The sequence below is a fragment of the Haplochromis burtoni genome, unplaced genomic scaffold (assembly GCF_018398535.1).
Source record: "Haplochromis burtoni strain Fernald_Lab_line unplaced genomic scaffold, NCSU_Asbu1 Contig_58, whole genome shotgun sequence".
Lineage (NCBI taxonomy): Eukaryota > Metazoa > Chordata > Actinopteri > Cichliformes > Cichlidae > Haplochromis > Haplochromis burtoni.
Window position 1 is genome coordinate 1,066,927 of NW_024582419.1, and position 19,839 is coordinate 1,086,765.

Below are 19,839 nucleotides of genomic sequence, written 5' to 3' on the forward strand. Positions count from 1 at the left end.
GAATGACAATGCTAAATTATAATGTATGAGGAAGGCATGTATAATGTAGCTTTGCACTGATGTTTAACAACTAATAACATAATTTAATACAAAAGTTTTTTAAAAAAACATGATAATGATAAACATAATCTGGCAAAAGAGCAAAAAAAAAAAAGCAGATAAAGCAACTCTCCCCCCCCCCCTCCAAAAAATAAAAATTAAATATAGAAGCGGATATATAAATTATGTAATGCTTACATCTTTTTATTTAATGTTGTATTTTCATATTTTGAGTCTTAGTTTTGTGAACATGCAAGCTGGAGATAAATGCCAGTGGAAGTGGAAATTTTGGGTTATTATTTCAAAATTTCAAGATTTTTGAGAGATTAACACGAAATTTTAACCTACTTCTACTTGGTAATCGATCAATTAATAAATAAATAAATGAAAAAAAAAACAATCAGCGTGGGAACAAGCTTGCATAGCCCTCAATAGGTGGAGAGCCACTATAAGTCCTGCACTGAATCACACTTTCAGCAGTGATGGGAAACATTTCAGTGCTTATTTATTAGTTTTTATGTGTTGTATCAATTTAGATCAAATTAATAGTTAGTTATGGTTTAATTAACTAAATGTTCTCACAGAGCTAAATCACGCCTGTAATGTACTTATTTTATCTGTCTGTAAACAACAGAATCATTAAAAAGCGATGTTTGCTAATAAGTCTATTAAACCAGTAATGAAGGCAGGATTTTAAGTGTTTCTTTCTCTCTTTTACACTTTGTTCAGGAGTTAACGCATCGTTTCTTAAACCACTGCAGCTCATAAAAATCCCGGAGCTCTGCAGCTGGACACGACAACAATATTAATATTCACAGGTCCCGCTCCAGGAAGTGTGGATGTCTGAAACAGTTTTCCATCAACAGGTGTCCCACAGAGGTGGACTAACGTCCCACTTTGCTGACTGGCAATTGGCCAAGAGTTCAGCTTCACTGACGTTTCACTGCGTCACGCGGTCCTCTTTCTATATGCTAACTTTGTGGGTTTCGTGTTGGGACGGGGGGTTTCAGCGCGACCCTGCGATCAGGGAGGAAAACTCTGCAGCAGTCCTCATTAAAATTCCCCGTCCGTACGCTCACCACGAGAACCTCCTGTGGTGGGTGGCACCGGCGTCCTGCGCGCCTCTTAATTGCGCATCAAGCATTAAGGGGAGATCACGGATCACAGTTCCATTACCCGTGGCCGCGGATTACGCTGCCTTGAGGCTGGGAGGGGGTTGCTTCACGTCCCGCTATTTACGGCGTTGGGGCTGAGAGAGGAAAGGTGGACGCAGAGGGGTCCAGAGGTCCAGCGAAGGGTGGCGCCCTGCGCATGTTGTAGTCCAGCGCCTGGACGCACAGTGCCGCTTCCCAGGGGCCGGGGGACCCACAGCGACACGGTCGGCTCCTGCAGTCCGCTGCCTGGGCTCCACTGGCTTCTCGCTGCAGCTCATGATTCGGACATTTCTGTGCGGGGACTGGCAACATGTGCGCCCGGATGGTGTGAAGTGTGACACGGCGGCTTTTGGGTTGCATTTCACTCGGATACGCCGAGCAGGCTGCCCGACGTTACGGCGCACCTTGTGCAGTAGGTAAGTCGGCTACATCTTCATCCCTGTACTTCAGATTACACGCATCACCCTCCAGCTGCTCTGCGCATCCGGCGTGTTTTATTGATCGCTCTTACCTCTGCTTATTGATTATGTTAAACGTCCGATTTGTTGAAATCTGCTCAGGGTTTCCGGGCAGTTATGAGCAGCGGTGACAGACACGAAGGTCTGGGCTTCAAATCACTGTCAGTGCTGCAGAACATGTCACTGCAAGATATCCTCATTCATGCCCTATCAGCTCAGAGCATCAATAATGCATTGCACGATGTGAATATTGATATCAAGACTGGGAAATGCCATCGTCAGAAGTTGAGCTCGCGTTGCTTTCTGGAAGAATCATCATGTAATTGAGGAATAGTTTTTATTTATTTATTTTATTCAGTGTGATCTTAGGGGGCTTAAGAGGCTTGAAAATCATCTTAAATGAATGAACATTACCACCTAATAAAACATCTTTCGAGGGTTTCAATGGACTTTTGGTGACACTTAGTTCTTGAAGAGAGTACAGACTGATTTCTCCAGTTTTTTTTCTTGGATAAAGTTTGTGAAGACAATAAAAGCCACGAGTCTTCCAGTCTGATCATCTCTGTCCCGAGTGCTTTATTTGTCAGGCAACATGGACAGAAACAAAGGAGATAATAGAAGAAACTCTCTTAAAATGCCATAGTGCCAAGAACAAACTGCATCACCAAATACCCCAGGAGTGTGGTTCAGCTTTGTTCAAGAACAGAGGGTTCGTATAGAGAACAGTTTAAAGTGTGTGCTAATTGAACCTGCCGGCCACTCTCCCCATTGTAACGGGAATGTTTGGTTGCTCGTCCTCCACAGAAACCCCCCACTCCTTTGTTCTGGGGGGACAATCCTCCAGTGCCATGTGTGCAATGGTTTGGGGGGGAGGGAGCAGGGTCAGCAGGGGTATTGACATCTGCGGCTGACAGCTTCCTCAGAGCGAGCTGACATGCTGTGATACCATGAATGGGTATTAGGAAACATATGAGCAAAGCACTTAACACTAATGAGGACATTTATTCTTTGTCCACGATGCTTGGGCACCAGTTTTACACAATACTGCTGTTTTTGTCATTTGTCTAATGTAACTAGAAGTAAGGACAGCTATTCGTGTCACGCAGTCACTCAGTTTAAAGCTTGGCTTCATTTAGCATCAAGAGTTCAGAGACCTTTTATTTCTCAGCGTTTTTGGACTTAATTAACCGATTGATTGTAGTTAGAGGTTGATGTTAAAACAACTTCAAGTTTTAGTCACAGTATCCCAAATCTAGTGCTCAAACTGGGTAATTAATTGATCTGTTAACCTTCATATAACCTGAATTATTAGTACAGCATTGTAGTAGATCAACTGTTTGTTGTTTTGAGCAATTTGGGGAACAGTTGTTTAGATATTTGAGCTTTCTTCTTTTTTTCTTTTCGCCTCGTATTGTCAGGTCTTATAATATTAGAAGTGATCACTGTTGTGAACTGAATTGAGTAAGCGTCTTAAATCTGCAGTATTTCTGTTGGCCAATAGAGTGGCGACTACTCTGGTTACAAAAAGCAGTCATTGTTTAGAAGTTTACAGGAAAATTCCTCTGGTGTTCACTTGATCAAGACCTCAGGAAACACCTTTCCAGTGAGTTTATGCTATCACAAGTTTGACATCTTATTTAACACAACAGGATATACTTTCTTTTTAAAGTAAAATAGATGATTAGTCAACGTACAGTTTTAGGGTTTGAGTAATTCTTATGCTAATATTGCACTGAGTTTGCTCTGTTCTTGGCTGTTCTTGGCTAGGAGGTGATATAGACTTAAAATTATATCCAGGTATTTAAAGGAAATAATGATTTTTATGGTTATGTGGGAAAAAGGACTGAAGGGTGTTTTATCAATGGAGTTATAGTTGCAAACAAATTAAAGTACATTTTTCTTTTACAGTGAGCTACTGTGATTGATGATAGACTACTTAGTAAGTGTGAGTCTATCAAGGTACCAGCAGCAGCATTGTAGTGCAGTAGTAGTGACACAGCATAAGTTTAACAGTAACTAAAGTAGCTTAACCTTGTACATAATGAGGAGATGCACAATATTATCACATAATAAAACAGAAAAAAAGGGGAAAAGTAAACGTATGGCATCGCTGCATCGTTGATGTTGTCATATGACACCTTTATCAATGGTTATTATGAGTGATATGATATAGCACAGCCCTGTTTCTCAGTCCGTATCTTTACTCAGAAGACAAAATAGTTATGGCCTGATTGGGGCTCTAAAATCAGAGCCTACAATGGGTAATGTCACAGTATATCTTTTATGTACAGTCTTTGCTAAAACACCAAATATTGAGAAGTAAATTTAGCCATTTTTCCATCTGTTCTCTGTTTTTACTCTGTCATTCATGTTTCTGTCACATGCGACTGCTCAAAGGTAGAAAGCCTCCAGAAACTTGTTCAAATACATAAACTGCAAACAATAGGTTACATGACAGGTTACCGCCCACAAATCCCGCCACTTCTTTCTGATCCCTGTATTATTATGAAGGTCAAAGTGTCGGTCATTTCAACGCCTTTCTACTCCTATCTGCTGTCAACTTTAGAAGGAACTTGCAGTGGCCAGGAGCTGAACAGAATCCACAGCTACTTTCTTATCAGAAATGTCAGGAAAAGCCAACATTAACACCGAAAAACAACCAGAAAATATCAGCAATCACATCCAGAGCTGCACACAAATTTATCAGGGAGTTTCCTGGGAAAGGGACATCTGGTTTCTGACTCTTGCAAACTGCAGTCAAACTGATGGGAACGTTTTAAGGGAATGTGGCTATGATGGTGTGAGCTGGTCCTGTACTTGTAAGCAGGCGTCTCTCATGACTGGTAGAGAATGGTACACTATGAGTTGGAATGCAGCCCTCATGGGCCCCCTCACGCTGCACATTATGTGTTCTAAATGGACTTTGCACCTTCCTCCAGTCTGACAAAACAGCAAGTGGCCAAAACAGGATTTTACCTTAGCAAAGGAAGGAAAGCCAGCCAGCTTGCGCCTGTGTTTCTTTTCCTGTGTTCTCTAAATGCCATCCAGTATTAACGAAGGCCCCTTAGCTACTTTGGAAATTACTTTCATTAAACCAAGAGGGGGATTCATAAACAGGAACTGCAGGGGAAGGTGGCACGCTGAAAGAAACCAAAAGCGGCTCTATTCAACCTAGAAGAAAAATAAAGTTTACCCCAGAGCCGGTTATGATCCTATCGGTTAAAGAGTGCTCCCATAGGACCAGAAGGAGACGGGGCTCGAGAAAAACAGCCTGACTTCTAAATAAAAAAAGAAGAAAGGAAAGAAAAAGCGGCTCTCTTTCAGGGTGTTGACATTTGAAATCCAGCATACTGTATACAGTAGTATCAGAACAGGCTCTATTTGCCCGCTGGGGGGGTTCGAAATGAATAATATACCATGTGGTGCCTCAGGTAAACAAAGGGTTTCAGTTCTTGGCAGCAGCAGAAGACCCACCTGCCCACAGCAAGCAGAGGTCACAGGAAATTCAAACAGAATGGTAATGAATAACTAACCATTACGATGATTAAAGGGGGGCGATGGGCACGGGGAGATAAGTGTGTGGGGACCGTCCGAGCGTGAGGTGTTTACAAGAGGAATTCCTCGCATTCCTCATCTGCAGTCATGCCACTCCAATCTGGACCTCCACCCACTGATCCACTGATGGTCACCCTCCATACCAAGAGGGACCCAAGGGGCGTAAAAGGGTCCATAAGCTCTATCAAAGTTAAAAGCTGCTGCGAATGTGTTGTGTAAGAGGGGTTAACGATTTTTTAGGAGCGTTTGATGGCGTCCGGAGCACTAAAAGCTCCATAAACGAAAAACGACAGAGAGAATAATGGCAAAATCTTTTGTTTTCCACACAGTCAGTCTACTGCAAAATGATGGTGCTTTCAGGGGTTTTTAGCTTGATCAACTTTGTTTGATAGCTCTGCATGTTTAACATCCCCAACAGCAAACGTGCTATTTTTAGACCAGCTGTCAGATTGGCTCTAGGGATGAAAATGTTGGTCTGTTTTTCAGTCCACAACAGTGCTCAAGACTGAAATATATCCAACACTGTTGTAAGGGTTGTCGTAAAATCGAGTTCAGATATTCATTGTTCTCAGCAGATGCATGCTAATCACTCTGAAGATGTCCTGCTATTTACTCCAGTGTTTCTAGAACCTAATGAATTTTGTCATCTATGTCAAAAAATGCTGTAAAGTGCTGTGTCAGATAATCTGTAATAAATGATGGACGTAGGTTTTGTGTCTTAAAAAGTGAAGCCAGTTCTGAACTTGCTTAAATCTCCATTCTTCTAAACATCCTGCAGGGGATAAAAAATGAAGTCTAATAGTAAAGAAGCCTAAAGGAAAACAATCATTCCTCTCAGCTGATCTGTAAATATTTTCTTTATGAGTTTTATGATCTCAGTTTTTGGTTTTGAGTCCTGCTGAATGCAACATTATATTCATTTTTGCAAAATATGACCTTTTTTAGAGCCACTCCTTAAAGCTAAGAACAGGAAGCTTAGGATACAATTCACGTGGGCTCACCACAATAGGACAATGGAAGAGTGGAAAGGCGTTCCATGGTCTGAAGTGCCTTGATTTCTGCTGTCTCATTCAAATATTATGGTCATAAACAACATGAAAACATGGCTCCATCCTGCCTTGTATCAATGGTTCACATTGCTGGTGGTGTAATGTGTGAGGGATATTTTCTTGGCACACTTTGAGCCCCTTAGTACCACCTGGGGAGTATTGTTGCTCACCATATCTATCCCTTTATGACCACAGTATATCCATCTCCTGGTTTCTTGAACGTGACAATGAGTTCACTGTACTCAAAAGGCCTCCACAGTCACCTGATCTCAGTCCAGTAGAGCACCTTTGGGATGTGGTGGAACAGGAGACTCTCATTATGGAGGTACAGCAGGCAAATCTTCAACATCTGTGTGATGATTTCATGTCAACATGGAGCAAAATCTCTGAAGAGCATTTGCAGTATGTTTGCAGAATTAAGAAGGTAAAAAGACCCAGTAATAGCAAGGTGTACCTAATAAAGTGGCTGATGAGTTTAGTCTTGTTGGTGTTTCCCCATACTTTGCCACAAAGGTTATTTAATATAGATTTAGTCAATATAAAGTTGTAAGAAATCTAAGAAATGAGGCATATTTGTTCATAAGGTTCATAACTCTGTTCTTTACTCCTGCAGTCTATACGAGTGTTTTATTTTTTCCACGGTCAAGTTCTTTAAACGACGCAGTTGCTCAGCATATTTTGCTCTTACATAATCCTGTTTGAACAGCGTTTGATTTTCTTCGGTACCATCTGAGAGCCTCTTTAATCCAACTGTCTCTCTGTCACATGCAAAATAAACTAGACGCAGAAGAAGGATCCCACTTTGTTAAACCCACATGTGAAAAGTGAAACATCGAGAGGTGCGATCAAGACGCCGAAGGTTTGTGGTTTAGGATCAATCAGCACATTTTTTTTAATGCATTTCAGATGACTGGGGCTAATAGGATTATGAGAAGTCCTGGGGGAGCTGCATGTTAGTTACAATACTAGAAGGTGTCAGCCCAGTGATTACCAGGTGTGAGGCTCACCTATGAGGATTAGTCAGAACCTCTAATGGATGGCAGGTTGTGACCACGGATAACAAGGAAGCAAATCGCAGCCCTGTCGTTGTGGAAAATGCTTTTCCACCAGGTTAAAAAAAAACGGAGGTTCTAGTTTCCTTGGCAACTTCTTGAATCTGAATATGTGCAAAAGCAGCTCTGAACTTCTTGCACCACCAAAAAGCATAAAGATCCTCTGATTTGGAAATTGCTAACCCGTGTCAGTCTGACTTTGAATTTCTTACATTGTGTGTCCTTTGCTTCTTATCTTCGCCTCAAAGCTTTTGAGCACGTAATCAGTTAAAAGAAACCTTGTCTACCAGCCAGACTTGTCTGATAGAGGCTGCAGATTAAAGTGGCACCATATGCTTGGGAATGAAGTGCCCCCTCCCACTGCCATGCTAGAGCTTATTACTGGGCCCCTGTGTCACTGTCAGCAGCTAATTGTTCTTGTGGATTGAGGTGATGAGGGGGAACAACTCCCCTGTCTTGTCCTAAATGCCGGGTCATCTTTACTCTTCTTGCTCTGCAAATCAAAGCATTTCCTTGTCCAAACACACAATATGTGTATTTACAGCCAGCTGCCAGGCCTAGCACTTACACTACCCTTGTTCAAAATGCCTGCATCTAAGCAGAGGGAGCCAGGAAAAGAAAAGCTCCGGAGTATATAAAACCGTTGCTTTCTTTCTATGCCCTGACCATGCCCCATATGGCTCATTTCATGGATGCTGGAGAGTCTGATTGAAGGGCTGAAGAGCAGAACTGATGTTCTTTATACACAGTTAGCAAAGTGGGAGCCAAGTCTGGAGCAAGGTTGCATGAGGGAAAAGGAAATATGTAGGAGATAGGAAAATGATTTGTTCGAGTGTAACAGAGTGCACTTTGTGCCACATTGTGCTTCGTGACAAAAGAACAGGAAAGATTTCTTTCCAAAGAAACCTTAAGGTTATATCAGGGATTTCCACCATTTCATACAAGTACCCCAGGGGGCACCTTTGCAGCAGCTAAGCAGTATATGAAAACATTAAATCAGCTAATCGTAAAATGTGGACCTTAAAAAGTTTCAGCAGAAATGTTAACAGTTAACGAAAAACAATGGTAAGTAAAAGACAAACAAATATTAAAATACATGAGTAATACTAGTCAGTACTGTTAAAACAGTTAATACAGTTCCAACACTGGTAACAGTATATCTGTAATCTGTTAAAAAATGTGCGAAGAACTAACTGTCAAATGTTTTGGCTACAGATCAGCAAGAGAACAAGGTGGCTACATTTAATGGTTAAGTACATGAAATACACTGTTGTGCAAAAGTCTTGAGCCACCCCTTGTTTCTTTATATAGGTGCAGCGATTTATTGAAACATGAAATACAGTCAAAAAGGCAAAAACAGAGTTTGTACAATTCTAATGAGCCTGAAAGTCAACGTGACCGCCTTCATTCTTCAACACAGCCTGAACTCTTCTAGTCAAGCTTTCTTGTCATTTCTTTATGTAGTTTCAGGAATTGTTCTCCAGACTTCTTGAAGGACATTCAAAGCTCTTCTTTGGATCTTTGCTGTCTTTTGTTCAATTCTCTGTCAGGATGATCCCACACTGCTTCAGTAATCCTAATGACTCATAGTATTTCATGGTGTTTTTTTCTATCCAGGTATGTACATTTTCTTAAGAACATGTCTTTCACAATCTGCCACTTATTCAAGTTTTCAATTAATAGTTTCTTTTCAAATCATCTTCAAAATTACAAAATATACAGTTAAAAATACAATTCAAAATGTAAAACTGTTATATGCTATATATAACGATATGACTGGTTTATCCCTTGAATCAGGTGCGTTTTTCACTTTGAAATGATTCACAGGTAAGGATTAAGCAGCTAATCAGACAAAAAAGCATTCTCCTGAAAATGGTCATGTACAGTAGAAGGACTGGACTGAAAAAGAGTGGAAAACCATAAAAGACCTTTAAAAAGATTAGGAGAAAGTCTGGCATGTCCTCCTTCCTTTAAAGAAATGAGGGGTGGCTCAAGACTTTTTTACAGTTTTGTACAACTGATGAAAATCAGTAAGAATAACACTGGAATTGGTTTATACAGACAGCCAACAGTTCAAAATTTGAACAAAGCTATGGCGAGTTTGCCTCTGATGTCCTCTTATCCAAAGGTGTCACAGGAGCTGACATTTCATTGTAAGCTAGTCATTAACCACCTCTGGGAGAACGCCTCAAATATGAAAATATCAGCACTTGTCACCCACAATTAGACAGAGAGGCTTATACAGTTTCCTTCCATTCTCTCCCCCCATCTGCCTCTCTAGGCTCGGAGATTTGTGTCTTCAGAGGCTAAAAAGCTGCCTGGTAATCTGAGACAGCATTAATAGAGAATAAGATGGAGCGAGGCGACCCCACAAATTAATTACTATACACAGAGCGGCAAAAAACAAACAAACTGTCAAGTGACACAGTGGGATTTTGTTTGTTTTGTGATTGTGTTTGTTTGTGAATGTGTTTGTGATGCTGGTAACGGTGTCAGGTACATCACCATGGAGACTGTGGCTTTATTGTGTGGGGAGGATGTTGATGCTGGAGCTGGCAGCAGACAGAAGCAACGTTGTAGCAACAGCAAAGTCTGACTGGACAGCAACTGGACAGATATCAGTTTTGTTTTTTTATAAACAAGGCCCGTTTAAAAAAATTGATGTGGGCCTTGCCCGTCTCTCACATTTCCACCCCGACAAATTGAAGGCCTGGGACCGCTCGCCCACAAGATCCATGTTCACACCCAGATTATCTCATATACAGAATAGCAGTGCAGTGAATGAAAGGCAGCACGAACCCAATGAAACTGCCGCTGAAGCTGCTGGAACGACTCCCCTCCTCTCATCCCCTCTGCTCCCTCGCAAAAGAGGAGAGTGAGGGTGTCCTTTGGGGAGAAGGGATGACTTGACGTTTTGGGTTTGTCAGAAGCCGCAAATAAATTGGACTCACTGGTCGCTCCACGGGCTGTTTGGGCTGTAAACACACTGCAGCTCGATATGTCAAACATGCTGTAGTAACTGCAGTTCTTTTTCTGCTCCCTTTCAGCGCTGTAATGAGAGTTTATGCATCTGCTGCTGCTGTAATAACCATATTTTTCTTGTTTCCTCTGCATAATGTGCTCTTGCAGGACCATATGTATGTTTTTGTAAATGTAGGCTCTGTCATTTTATAATCCTAAAATCTCTCTATTGGCTTAGGCAGCACGTGTAAATACAGATAACAAGATATCAACAAGAGTTATACATTCCTTTAGAAATTAATGCATTCGAACCCCTGTGTGTTGCAAACATCTAATCCATTATACAGTAAGTTAATTGTATAGTACTGTCTTCTGCACTGAGTCTGGATGTTAACTGCTAGTGAATGCGCAATGGGATTTTATTTGAACTGAGCTGCACAGACATAGCTAAAAACAACAACAAAAATAACCATATAAACAAGTATTTGGCTCCTTCATTTTCATAGTATTTTTACATGACTGTTTCATTTCCAAACATCTGAGGCTCTATGATGTCTCCCATTGGTTAATGAAGTCCTGGTCCGGGCGTTGACGATGAAAATTTTAATGAAAATTTGTTAGCCAATGAGCAAACCCTGTTTATCTCCTTCTCTATAGAGATATAGCAGCACAGAAGTTTAAGATGCAATTTTAAAAGGTAAAATTAAAATAAATATTAAAGCAGTATGTTATGAGCACACATCCCAAATCCCCTCTAAGCACTTGTGGGAGCATTTTGAAGTAGGAAGAGTTTATCTCAGGTCCCGCCCACTTTGCGCCGCCAGCAGTTATTTGCCCCGTTGTTGAATGCTATTCGTTTTCTACAGTCTCCGGACGCTCCGTCGCTGTGGATCGCTTCCAGGGTGGATGCTGCTTTGATGTCTCCGGTGGGGACAGAGACAGCATGTTTTATTTAGTAGGACTTTAAACTAGTGAAATGAGCCCAGGAAGTCAGGAAAGTGTTTGCTGAGGTCAAAGAGTAAGGGCCCGAGAGCCATTTTCTCATAGACAGCCCGAGTTCGTTTTTGAAACCAATTAATTGGCCATTTAAAAAAATGCATGCTAAATCCACTCACACAGGCTTCTCCTTTCAGACCAGGAAGATGCAGCATCTTTTATACACAGTCTATGGTCCTAGCCCTCCTCTGAAATGCGATGCTAAAGTTATATTACAAGCATCAAAATTATAGAACAACCAGCAGCTACGTTGGCACCAAGTCCCTGCAGCTGTAGCGATTCTCAATATCATCCCTGGGCTTCTTGTGTGTGAATATTGAAGCATTTGATGGCTGAAGCTTCTTTGCATCTTTGCACTGCTGAACATAGTTGGTCAGCTGCCCGTTTGTAGCTTCATGTCACTGACTTTATCGAAAATGATTTGAAGCCATTCTGCATTGGTAGTGTGAAGTGGATGTTTTCTGTATCCACAAGAATGCGAGGGTCGTGATTAGACTCGTGGACGCCTGCAAGCTCTTCAGCTTTTTGTGACAACACAGTTATACTAAGTAGCATGCTAAGGAGCATAGCAAGAACAAGGTATTATAACAAGAACAACAAAGCACCTGTGGTTTTTGCAGCTGTGTGTGTACACAGCATAATCCCAACCTTAGAGGGCAACTGGCTCATGTGGGAGGCCTGTCAAGTAATTCAGTTCACTCAGGCCTTCCAGGTTATAAAAGCTGGACCATTTCTCTGCCTCCTCTCCTTCCACCTGGGTTTAATTTTTTGTGTTTGCACTCCAAAGCGCAGATGACATTTATTCATCCATTGACTATTTGCATTGCTGATATTGCTGAGGCCGACTTCCACAGCTTAAAACACGTAAATGTAATTTACAGACTGTAGTGAATGTCTGGAATGTGTAAGAAATTTATAGTTTGGTTTGCATGTTTTAGATTATGGTTAGCTGTGTTGTTATAGTTATCAACAGAAACAATGTGCAAAAAAACCACTGGAATGGTCCTTTAAATTGAGACGCAAACAAAGCTTTGTCATTAGTGGCAAACAATTCCTCTCCCGCACAACTGTCAACACACAAACTCCTAAAATAATGTCCGTGAGGTTTGGTTGCCACCTCTGCCTTCCCCTGGGGACTCGCTCCATTCTTCACTCTTCAACTAATAATAGATGCTACTGCTCATGCCGCCATATTGTCCCATGTCCGGCATCACAGAGAAGAGAGAAGAGGTGGAATGATGGAGGCAGAGACACGGAGACACCTACAAATTTGCTCCCAGCCCGCTCGGTTTCCCCGCGGGGCCAACCATCTGACATTTAACTACGCTAGCTGTAAACAGGCCACTGGAATGCCATTGACATTCATTTTGTCTGGAGCAGTTTGTTTGCTTTTGTCACTCTCCTCATTGGTAAGCCCTGGGATTTTCTTCCAAAAATTAAATGCAAGCCCAGAGCAGCTAACAACGACTAATATCAATCATTTTGTTCACTGGTCATCAAAGGAGTTCATGAGTTATTTTGGTTGTTGTGTACATATAAAGACAAATATATACTGATACTATTCCAAAAATTATACATTTAGATTTAGGTGTGCAGAGATCAGAACTCAAGCACCTACTTGCTGGTAAATTATAGGTATTTTTCACAATATTCAGCCCTGAAAATATGTAAATATGTGGAGTGAGCTGAACATACTTTAAAAAAACTGTAAATTTGCTGTTTTTATGTCATTACTTTGGCAGAAATCTTGACCTAACTTAAAATCTCTACTTACAAAATCATTGTTAAAATGAAGCAACTGCTGCCCCAGCTCCACTGCATGGATGAGAGGCACTTATGTAAATTTTTTACATAACCTCATCCAAGGTCAGAATGACATCTGAGCAACTCTAAAGGAAAAACCTTAAATTTGTCTAATCAAAAGTGTAAATTAGAGAGTAAGCCAGTACACTGACTAAAGTACTGGCTGTATATGTATCATTTATTAAACCGATACTTTACTAGATTAATTAACTGGCCTATAAATACTGGAAACTGGATGTCAGAGATCTTGAAGCTGAAAACAAAAAATGTATTGAACTAAATCTTGTGTGGAGGGAAATCACTATGAATCATATAAATTAGGTTTTGATTCATGTTAACCTGCTTCATCCATCCCAAAGCCAGTTATGATGTGTGTTTGGGATCATTGTCCTATGGGGAAACCCAACTGTGCCCATTAACCATTTAACTGTTGATTTGAGGTTAAGTTGAAGAATTTGGAGGTAGCCCTCCTTCATTATTCCCTCCACTTTGTGCAATGGTGCAGTACCACCGGCATGATGCTACCACCACCATGCTTAACAGTTGGTACGGTGTTCCAGAAGGATCTGACTTGTCCAAGCGAGCAGCTGCACATTTTAGGCAAGCTTGAAGGTATTTTGAAGCAAGATCTTCCTTCTTGGTCCATACTCTACCAGTTCATGGCAGGCTTGAGCCTTGGTGGTTCGTTTGTTGTTCACAGTTTGGGTGTTTTTCCAGATCCAAACTGTCTTTTTGATGACTCCTCATGAAAGTTGCCATTCATGTCCAGCAAACAAACCTCTGAGTTCAAAGTTTAATGACAAATTTATCGCAGTATAATTTTTTTGATTAAAAATCTTGTTTATTCCTCCAGATACTTAGTTACAGTCGCTTGTTAACTATTTTCGTGTAGATTTTTCTGTAATTTGTCACTCGTTCCTTATTTGTCTTAAAAATTTATGATAATCCCGTGTAATTATCCGATGAAAACAGCAATCATTTTTTAAACATTGTTAATTTTCTCACCTGTTTCATGTAAAAACTAAGAGGCGTGGACCATCTGTGGTTCATCACTTAATCATAAACTGTCTGAGGCACCCGCAGTTCTTGCTCCATCCCTTGTTTTTAACCACTTCTTCATTCATAATAAACACTGCTGACTGTGTGAGCAGGGGTGTTGCAGATTTCATCCAAACCACGCAGAGTCTGCCTTGTTCCTCTGCTGTTTACCTATTCATTAATTCAGCCATGAATAATGGCACGGGAGAACCAAAGCACCTCATCCTCTGGTAATTAAATGTCTATTGGTGAGACATTTTTCTCCTGGAAAGCATTTTTAAAACTGTCACATGTGCGCATACACACACTCTGAGAAGCTGCCGGTGGGTGTCCTGGGCTGGCGTTGGTAATTAGCATGCTGAGTGGTTGCACTGATTGCTTCATTATTTTTCAGATTGGCATCAGCGGGAGATATATGATGGATATTGTTTGAGTGTAATCCATCCTAAAGCCACTTATACAGTACGTGCATCAATTTCTTCAGTTGTTGATGTTGCTTCACACCTATAGGAACAAGCCCATGTATTTAAAAAATGTTCCTCTAAGGCGCTTGTACCCTAATCTTGATCCTCTTGCGTCAGGTTAAATGGAGCTCCAAACCTCAGTGAAAATAACCACCATCATTGTGTTACTCAGCACACGGATCATGTTATAACTTGTGCTCTCTTGGTTTGGGGTGTTGGAGTTATGAAAGCGAGGCTTATTAGCAAGGCTCAGATCCTGTGTGTTCTGAAGAAAAAATCAAAATGGTTTCAGAATAATTGGCTTGTTTTGTTCACAGCACTTCGGCCTGACACTGTAAGCAGGACAGCAATTATCAACCCAGTTTCACAAGGATTATTTTTGTCTACGAAGAAAATAGTGGCTGCGTGTAATTGGACATTTTAGGCACACAAAATTGAGAATTTATAAGGCGCTAGATGTTTCATGAAGGCTTTAGTGCAGTACATTTTATGCTTAAGTGTTTATCTAATAGACTATTGATCAAAAACAGTCAATTAATAAATGCAAGATAGAGGTTTCTATGGTAACATCACCCATTTATTTGTGGACAACTGTATTTGAAGCCTGAAGGGTGTTATTTTGGCCATTGCAGTATTTTTTTTTGGACCCAGACTTGAACACATTTTAACTTAAAGGTTAAATGTCAAGTTATTAGCTAATGCCAGTTAGCTGGTTAATAAAATGCACAAAGTATGCATGCAACACAGATAGAAATATCTGCTACTAACCGGGGATAGAATATAGTACTGTGCAAAAGTCTTGAACCACCCTTCATTTCCTTATATTTTGCTTTGGAGAATTGGGAATGTTAAAATGTGCAGACATACAGGACATACAGTATGTAAAGCAAAAACAATGTGTTCACTTCTAACAAGCTTGACAGTCTGTATTTGGAACATTTTTATCCTTTAACACAGCCAGAAATCTCTTAGAGAAGCTTTCCTGTCATTTCTTTAAGCAGGCTTCAGAAATATTTCTCCAAGCTTCTTTAAGGACCTTCAAAGCTCTTCTTTCTAGTTGTTTCTGTCATTTGTTCTGTTTTCTGTCAAGATGATTCCACACTGCTTCAGTGATGCTGAGGTGCAGACTCTCGGGAGGCCAATCCATGACTGATTTTGTTCCACTTTGTGCTTTTCTCCATTGGCAGTTGTTTTTTGAGGGGGGCATTGACATACAAAAAGTAAAGCTGTTCCCAATCAGATGCATTTGAGATGGTACTGTATGGTGGATCAAAGTCTGTTGGTTCTTTTCTGTGTTCATAATTCCAACATCACTGGGTGAAATGCAGCCCCAAGCTAAGACAAAGCCTCCACTGCGTTTTACAAATAGCTGTAGAAACTCATTGTTGTACCGCTCTCCTGACTTCCTCAACATATATAGCCAACTACAGATTTCAACCAGATATCTCAAATGTGGATTCATCATTCCATCAGCGCTGTTGCCACTGATTTTCAGTCCAGTTCTTGTATATTATATTGCATATCTGGCATACCTTAAGTTTACTTCCTGTTTCCCTTCTTTAAGATTGGCTTCTTGGAAGCCACCAACTGAGACCATGTCTGATCAGGCTTCAGTGAACAGTAGATGGATCAACTGAACACGACTTTCTGATATTTTTCTGCTGGAGAAATGACAAGTATTCAGCTAAAAGCTCTTTAGGAATCATTTTGTTGGTGGAAAAACACAATTGTATGCCTGTCAAACTGGCTTTTTATATAGATTCATATAAAGGAATTAGAACAAATTGTGTTTTTGTGAGTAACAAAGTGCCTAAAGATACTATTTAAAATGGGTTATTTGCTAAGTTGTCTTTTATTTGTAGATACATCACTGGTTCATCCCTTGAGTTAGATACTTTTTTAAAGATTGAGCATTTCATAGGTCCGTGCTAAGCAGCTTTCCAACAAAAATATTCCTCTGAAATGGTCAAAACTCTGAGAGACCTTCAGAAAGCCTGGAGAGCTGCTGCCCAAGAACACTTTTAAAATAACAACAAGAAAGTCTGTCTCCTTGGAAGCAAAGTATAAAGAAATGAGGGGCGGCTCAAGACCTTTGCACACTATTGCACAAATAAAATAAACATTAAATTTCACTCACTAAACAAACTAGAGCACAGACTTATTCCTGGAAGTACAGCAAACCGCACAGCAAGTCATGTGACTCATCAGATAATTGGATAAAAATATTTCTAAAAAGTCGCATCCTGTTGAGAGGTCCAATTTAGCGACTTGAATTTTTAGAGGAGAAGCCATCTTTCATCCTCTGGCAGCTGGGATAGGTGCCAGTCCTCTCATGACCCTGTATTTTTTAAGATTTTATACAGAGTCATGTAAAAAATTAATCCATTTCAGTATGGGAATGGACTGTCTCCATTTAGATACAGCTTCAAGTGGCCATTCAAGGAACATCTGTTTTTTAAACAACTTGTATATAAACATTTTCTTCCATTTATCTGGGAACGACTCGCAGGAGCAGCAGTCTATCTGGGGGATCACTAAGAGAGATGTAATGTGTGGGACATGCCCAGAACACGTCACCCAGGAGGTGCCCGGGAAGCATCCTTATCAAATCCCCGAACCACCTAAACTGGCTCCTTTTGATGCGGAGGAGTAGTGGCTCTCCTCTGAGCCCCTCTCAGATGACTGAGCTCTTCAGGTAGGTATTTTAAGGAAGAGGAAGAGGCCAGCCACCCTTCAGAGAAAAATTATTTCCACTGCTTATATCTGCGATCTTGTTCTTTCGGTCACTACCCAGAGCTCGTGACCATAGGTGAGGGATGCAGATCGACCAGTAAATTGAGAGCTTTACTTTTAATGCTCACCTGCCTTTTCACCATCAGCATCACTGCAGCTGTGCTCCCAACCCGTCTGCCAATCTCTCGCCCTCTTCTCCCCTTACTGGCGAACAAGATCCTGAGGTACTTAAACTCCCGCACAAACAAATGCGCAGTTAGATAAACTAAGATGGTAAACGTCTTTTCCATTTTTCATTATTTGTTAGTGAAAATAGTCGTTTATAGCTCAATTGGAAGAAAGACTGATGAATGGATTGCCCCTCATTGTGTACAGATTTCAGTGAAACCTGTACACGATGATCACCTAATGGGTCTTCACTCAAATTGCAAGGTCAGGATCATGTTTGTCATTTTGTGGGCAGAAATCTGCAAACTGTGATGGATCATGGATCTGTTCTTTTCCCATGACTGGAGAGAGAGAAAACACCTGCTTGATACTTTGTCAGTTTCCGCCACTTCTAATTTGTCGTTTGCTGCTTTCCCGATTACAGCGCCGGCATCATCGGGCGCTTTCTGCTCAGTGATATTGATCCAAATGTTGTGTCAAACATGTTCCTCTCTGACACCTCCTGCACTGCAACCGGAGTCCCACCAGACCAGCATCAGCAGGATCTCACTTTAAAATGTCAACCCTGTCAGGCCTCCAAGCCATCATATCGTCTGTCATCTCTGAGTGAACATCAGCCCCAGAGCTGCAGGAGATGTTGATTCAAGTCATTACAGCTGCTCTGCTTGCTCCTGCAGTGGCTGGAAGGGAGAGGTCACCCCTGTGAGGACTCTAGGGCGCTCTCAGGGTGTGCCCTTCACGGGCATGTTTGGGTGCTGCAGTACGCACAGTTTTAGTCTTTAATTGCCTTATTAGAGCTTTAGTCTGTTTGGTGAACTGAGCAACCGGGGTGCTCATCCATAAGTAAATTCTCCCGCTTCAGGCCAATTGTCCTGGTCGTGTTGTTGTAGAGCGCATCTGCCTTCGCCTGTCACTCTGAATAACAATAGGTCTAATTGATGCAGTGTCTGTGTGTGTATCAGCATACAGCGAGCCAGACACACTCTACACTAGAAGCTCTTGGAGTTAATCCGTCTCACTAATGGTGGTGGGTAAGGGGGGGGAAGGAGGAGGAGGAGAGAGGAGAACAATGCGACATCTTTCCCTCCGTCTCTCTTGCTGTTTGGGCTCCGGACACGTGGTCATCACCCGGCGGGAAATCTGGGGACCTTGGATGTTCTGTACGGATGTTGCTCCTCTTGTTCGCTCGTCCCAGCTGGCTCTCAGCTCTCTGCTGCACCACTCAAGGAAACGAGGTACAATACACACCCCAACCCCCCTCCATGCCTCCAAAAAACATCCCTACTGCTTTTCGTTCCTGCCATTGTCATGATACAAGAGGCTGCGTCAAGAGGTAAAATCAGGAATGTGTGTACAGAGCGTGGAAAGTCCTGGAGATTCTGAGGTGTATGCTCTGCTGTTTCTCCTGAAACTGTGTTTGGGGCCCATTAACTGAGACAGGAAGCGTTGAGACAGAGTGGAAACACTATGAATTTCCTGCTTTGCGATGCAAATTCTTGGGTACAACACGGACTTGCTGTGTCTACTTCACGGACATTCCTAAATGTGCCAAAGGGCCCCGTTTCCTGCCATTCTCCAGACGTAGCTGCCGTGTGGTTCATAGATACTCGCAGTTGGATTATCAGATGATACGTCCACAGGAAAGTGTGAACTTCGCTGCCTATTGTCACATTTTTACTCACTTACATCTTTAAATTCCACGTTACTGAATAGTACTGGATGAAGAGGATTTCCGAGGTTAGTTATTTCCTTCAGTGGTGACATCAGTTTCCTGACTTGCATTCAAGTATCAGTTATGTGGGTTGCAAACCTTAAAAATTCAGCAGTTCGCCATCTGTTAAGCAGCACTGATACCTACATTTATCTTTTGTTTTTTGTCCTCGACCCCCCAGGATGCTGAAATAAGCACACTGTCCCACTCTGCTACATCTTATGTTTATTTGAAGGGATTAAGCATGTTTATGGTATTATTCCCTCTGTGATGGTAGCTACCCTGAGCCTTTTGTTCTGCGTTAAGTAAAAACTTGAAGAGTAGGAAGTGGCTCATACCCTGGAGGCACAACCCTTGGTTAGTCATCTTGCACCGCTGCATTTTTAATCTGCAAGCCTCAAGGCAAATAAAATAGCTTTCATGTTCATGCATGACACTTGGTTAGATGACACGAATCATTTGGACATAGTAACATCAGACCAAATTGTGTCCTTATATATGAGAGCTGGCTTTTAACAACCAATGTTTTCTGCAGAGGTTGTGTGGACGCGAAGGCATTTTTTGCTGACGCAGAGGTCGTCGTTTCTTCTGTGGAAGAAGTTTTAAGGCTAGTTTTAAGGCTACAAAGTGTCGACTCCTCGGAAGCGGCGTCACATCA

General features: G+C 41.5%; 1 protein-coding gene across 2 annotated transcripts in view; it reads left to right on the forward strand.

Moving 5' to 3' along the window:
- Positions 1-871: 871 nt before the first annotated feature.
- tmem108 (transmembrane protein 108) overlaps positions 872-19,839 on the forward strand; it is a 56,548-nt gene continuing 37,580 nt past the window's right edge. Inside the window, exon 1 of one of the 2 annotated variants that reach the window (XM_042220945.1) lies at positions 872-18,705. In XM_042220945.1, coding sequence (XP_042076879.1) covers positions 18,492-18,705 — 214 coding nt within the window. In that variant the 5' untranslated portion in view covers positions 872-18,491. The remainder of the gene's footprint in view (positions 18,706-19,839) is intronic. The other variant, XM_042220946.1, reaches the window with a different exon arrangement.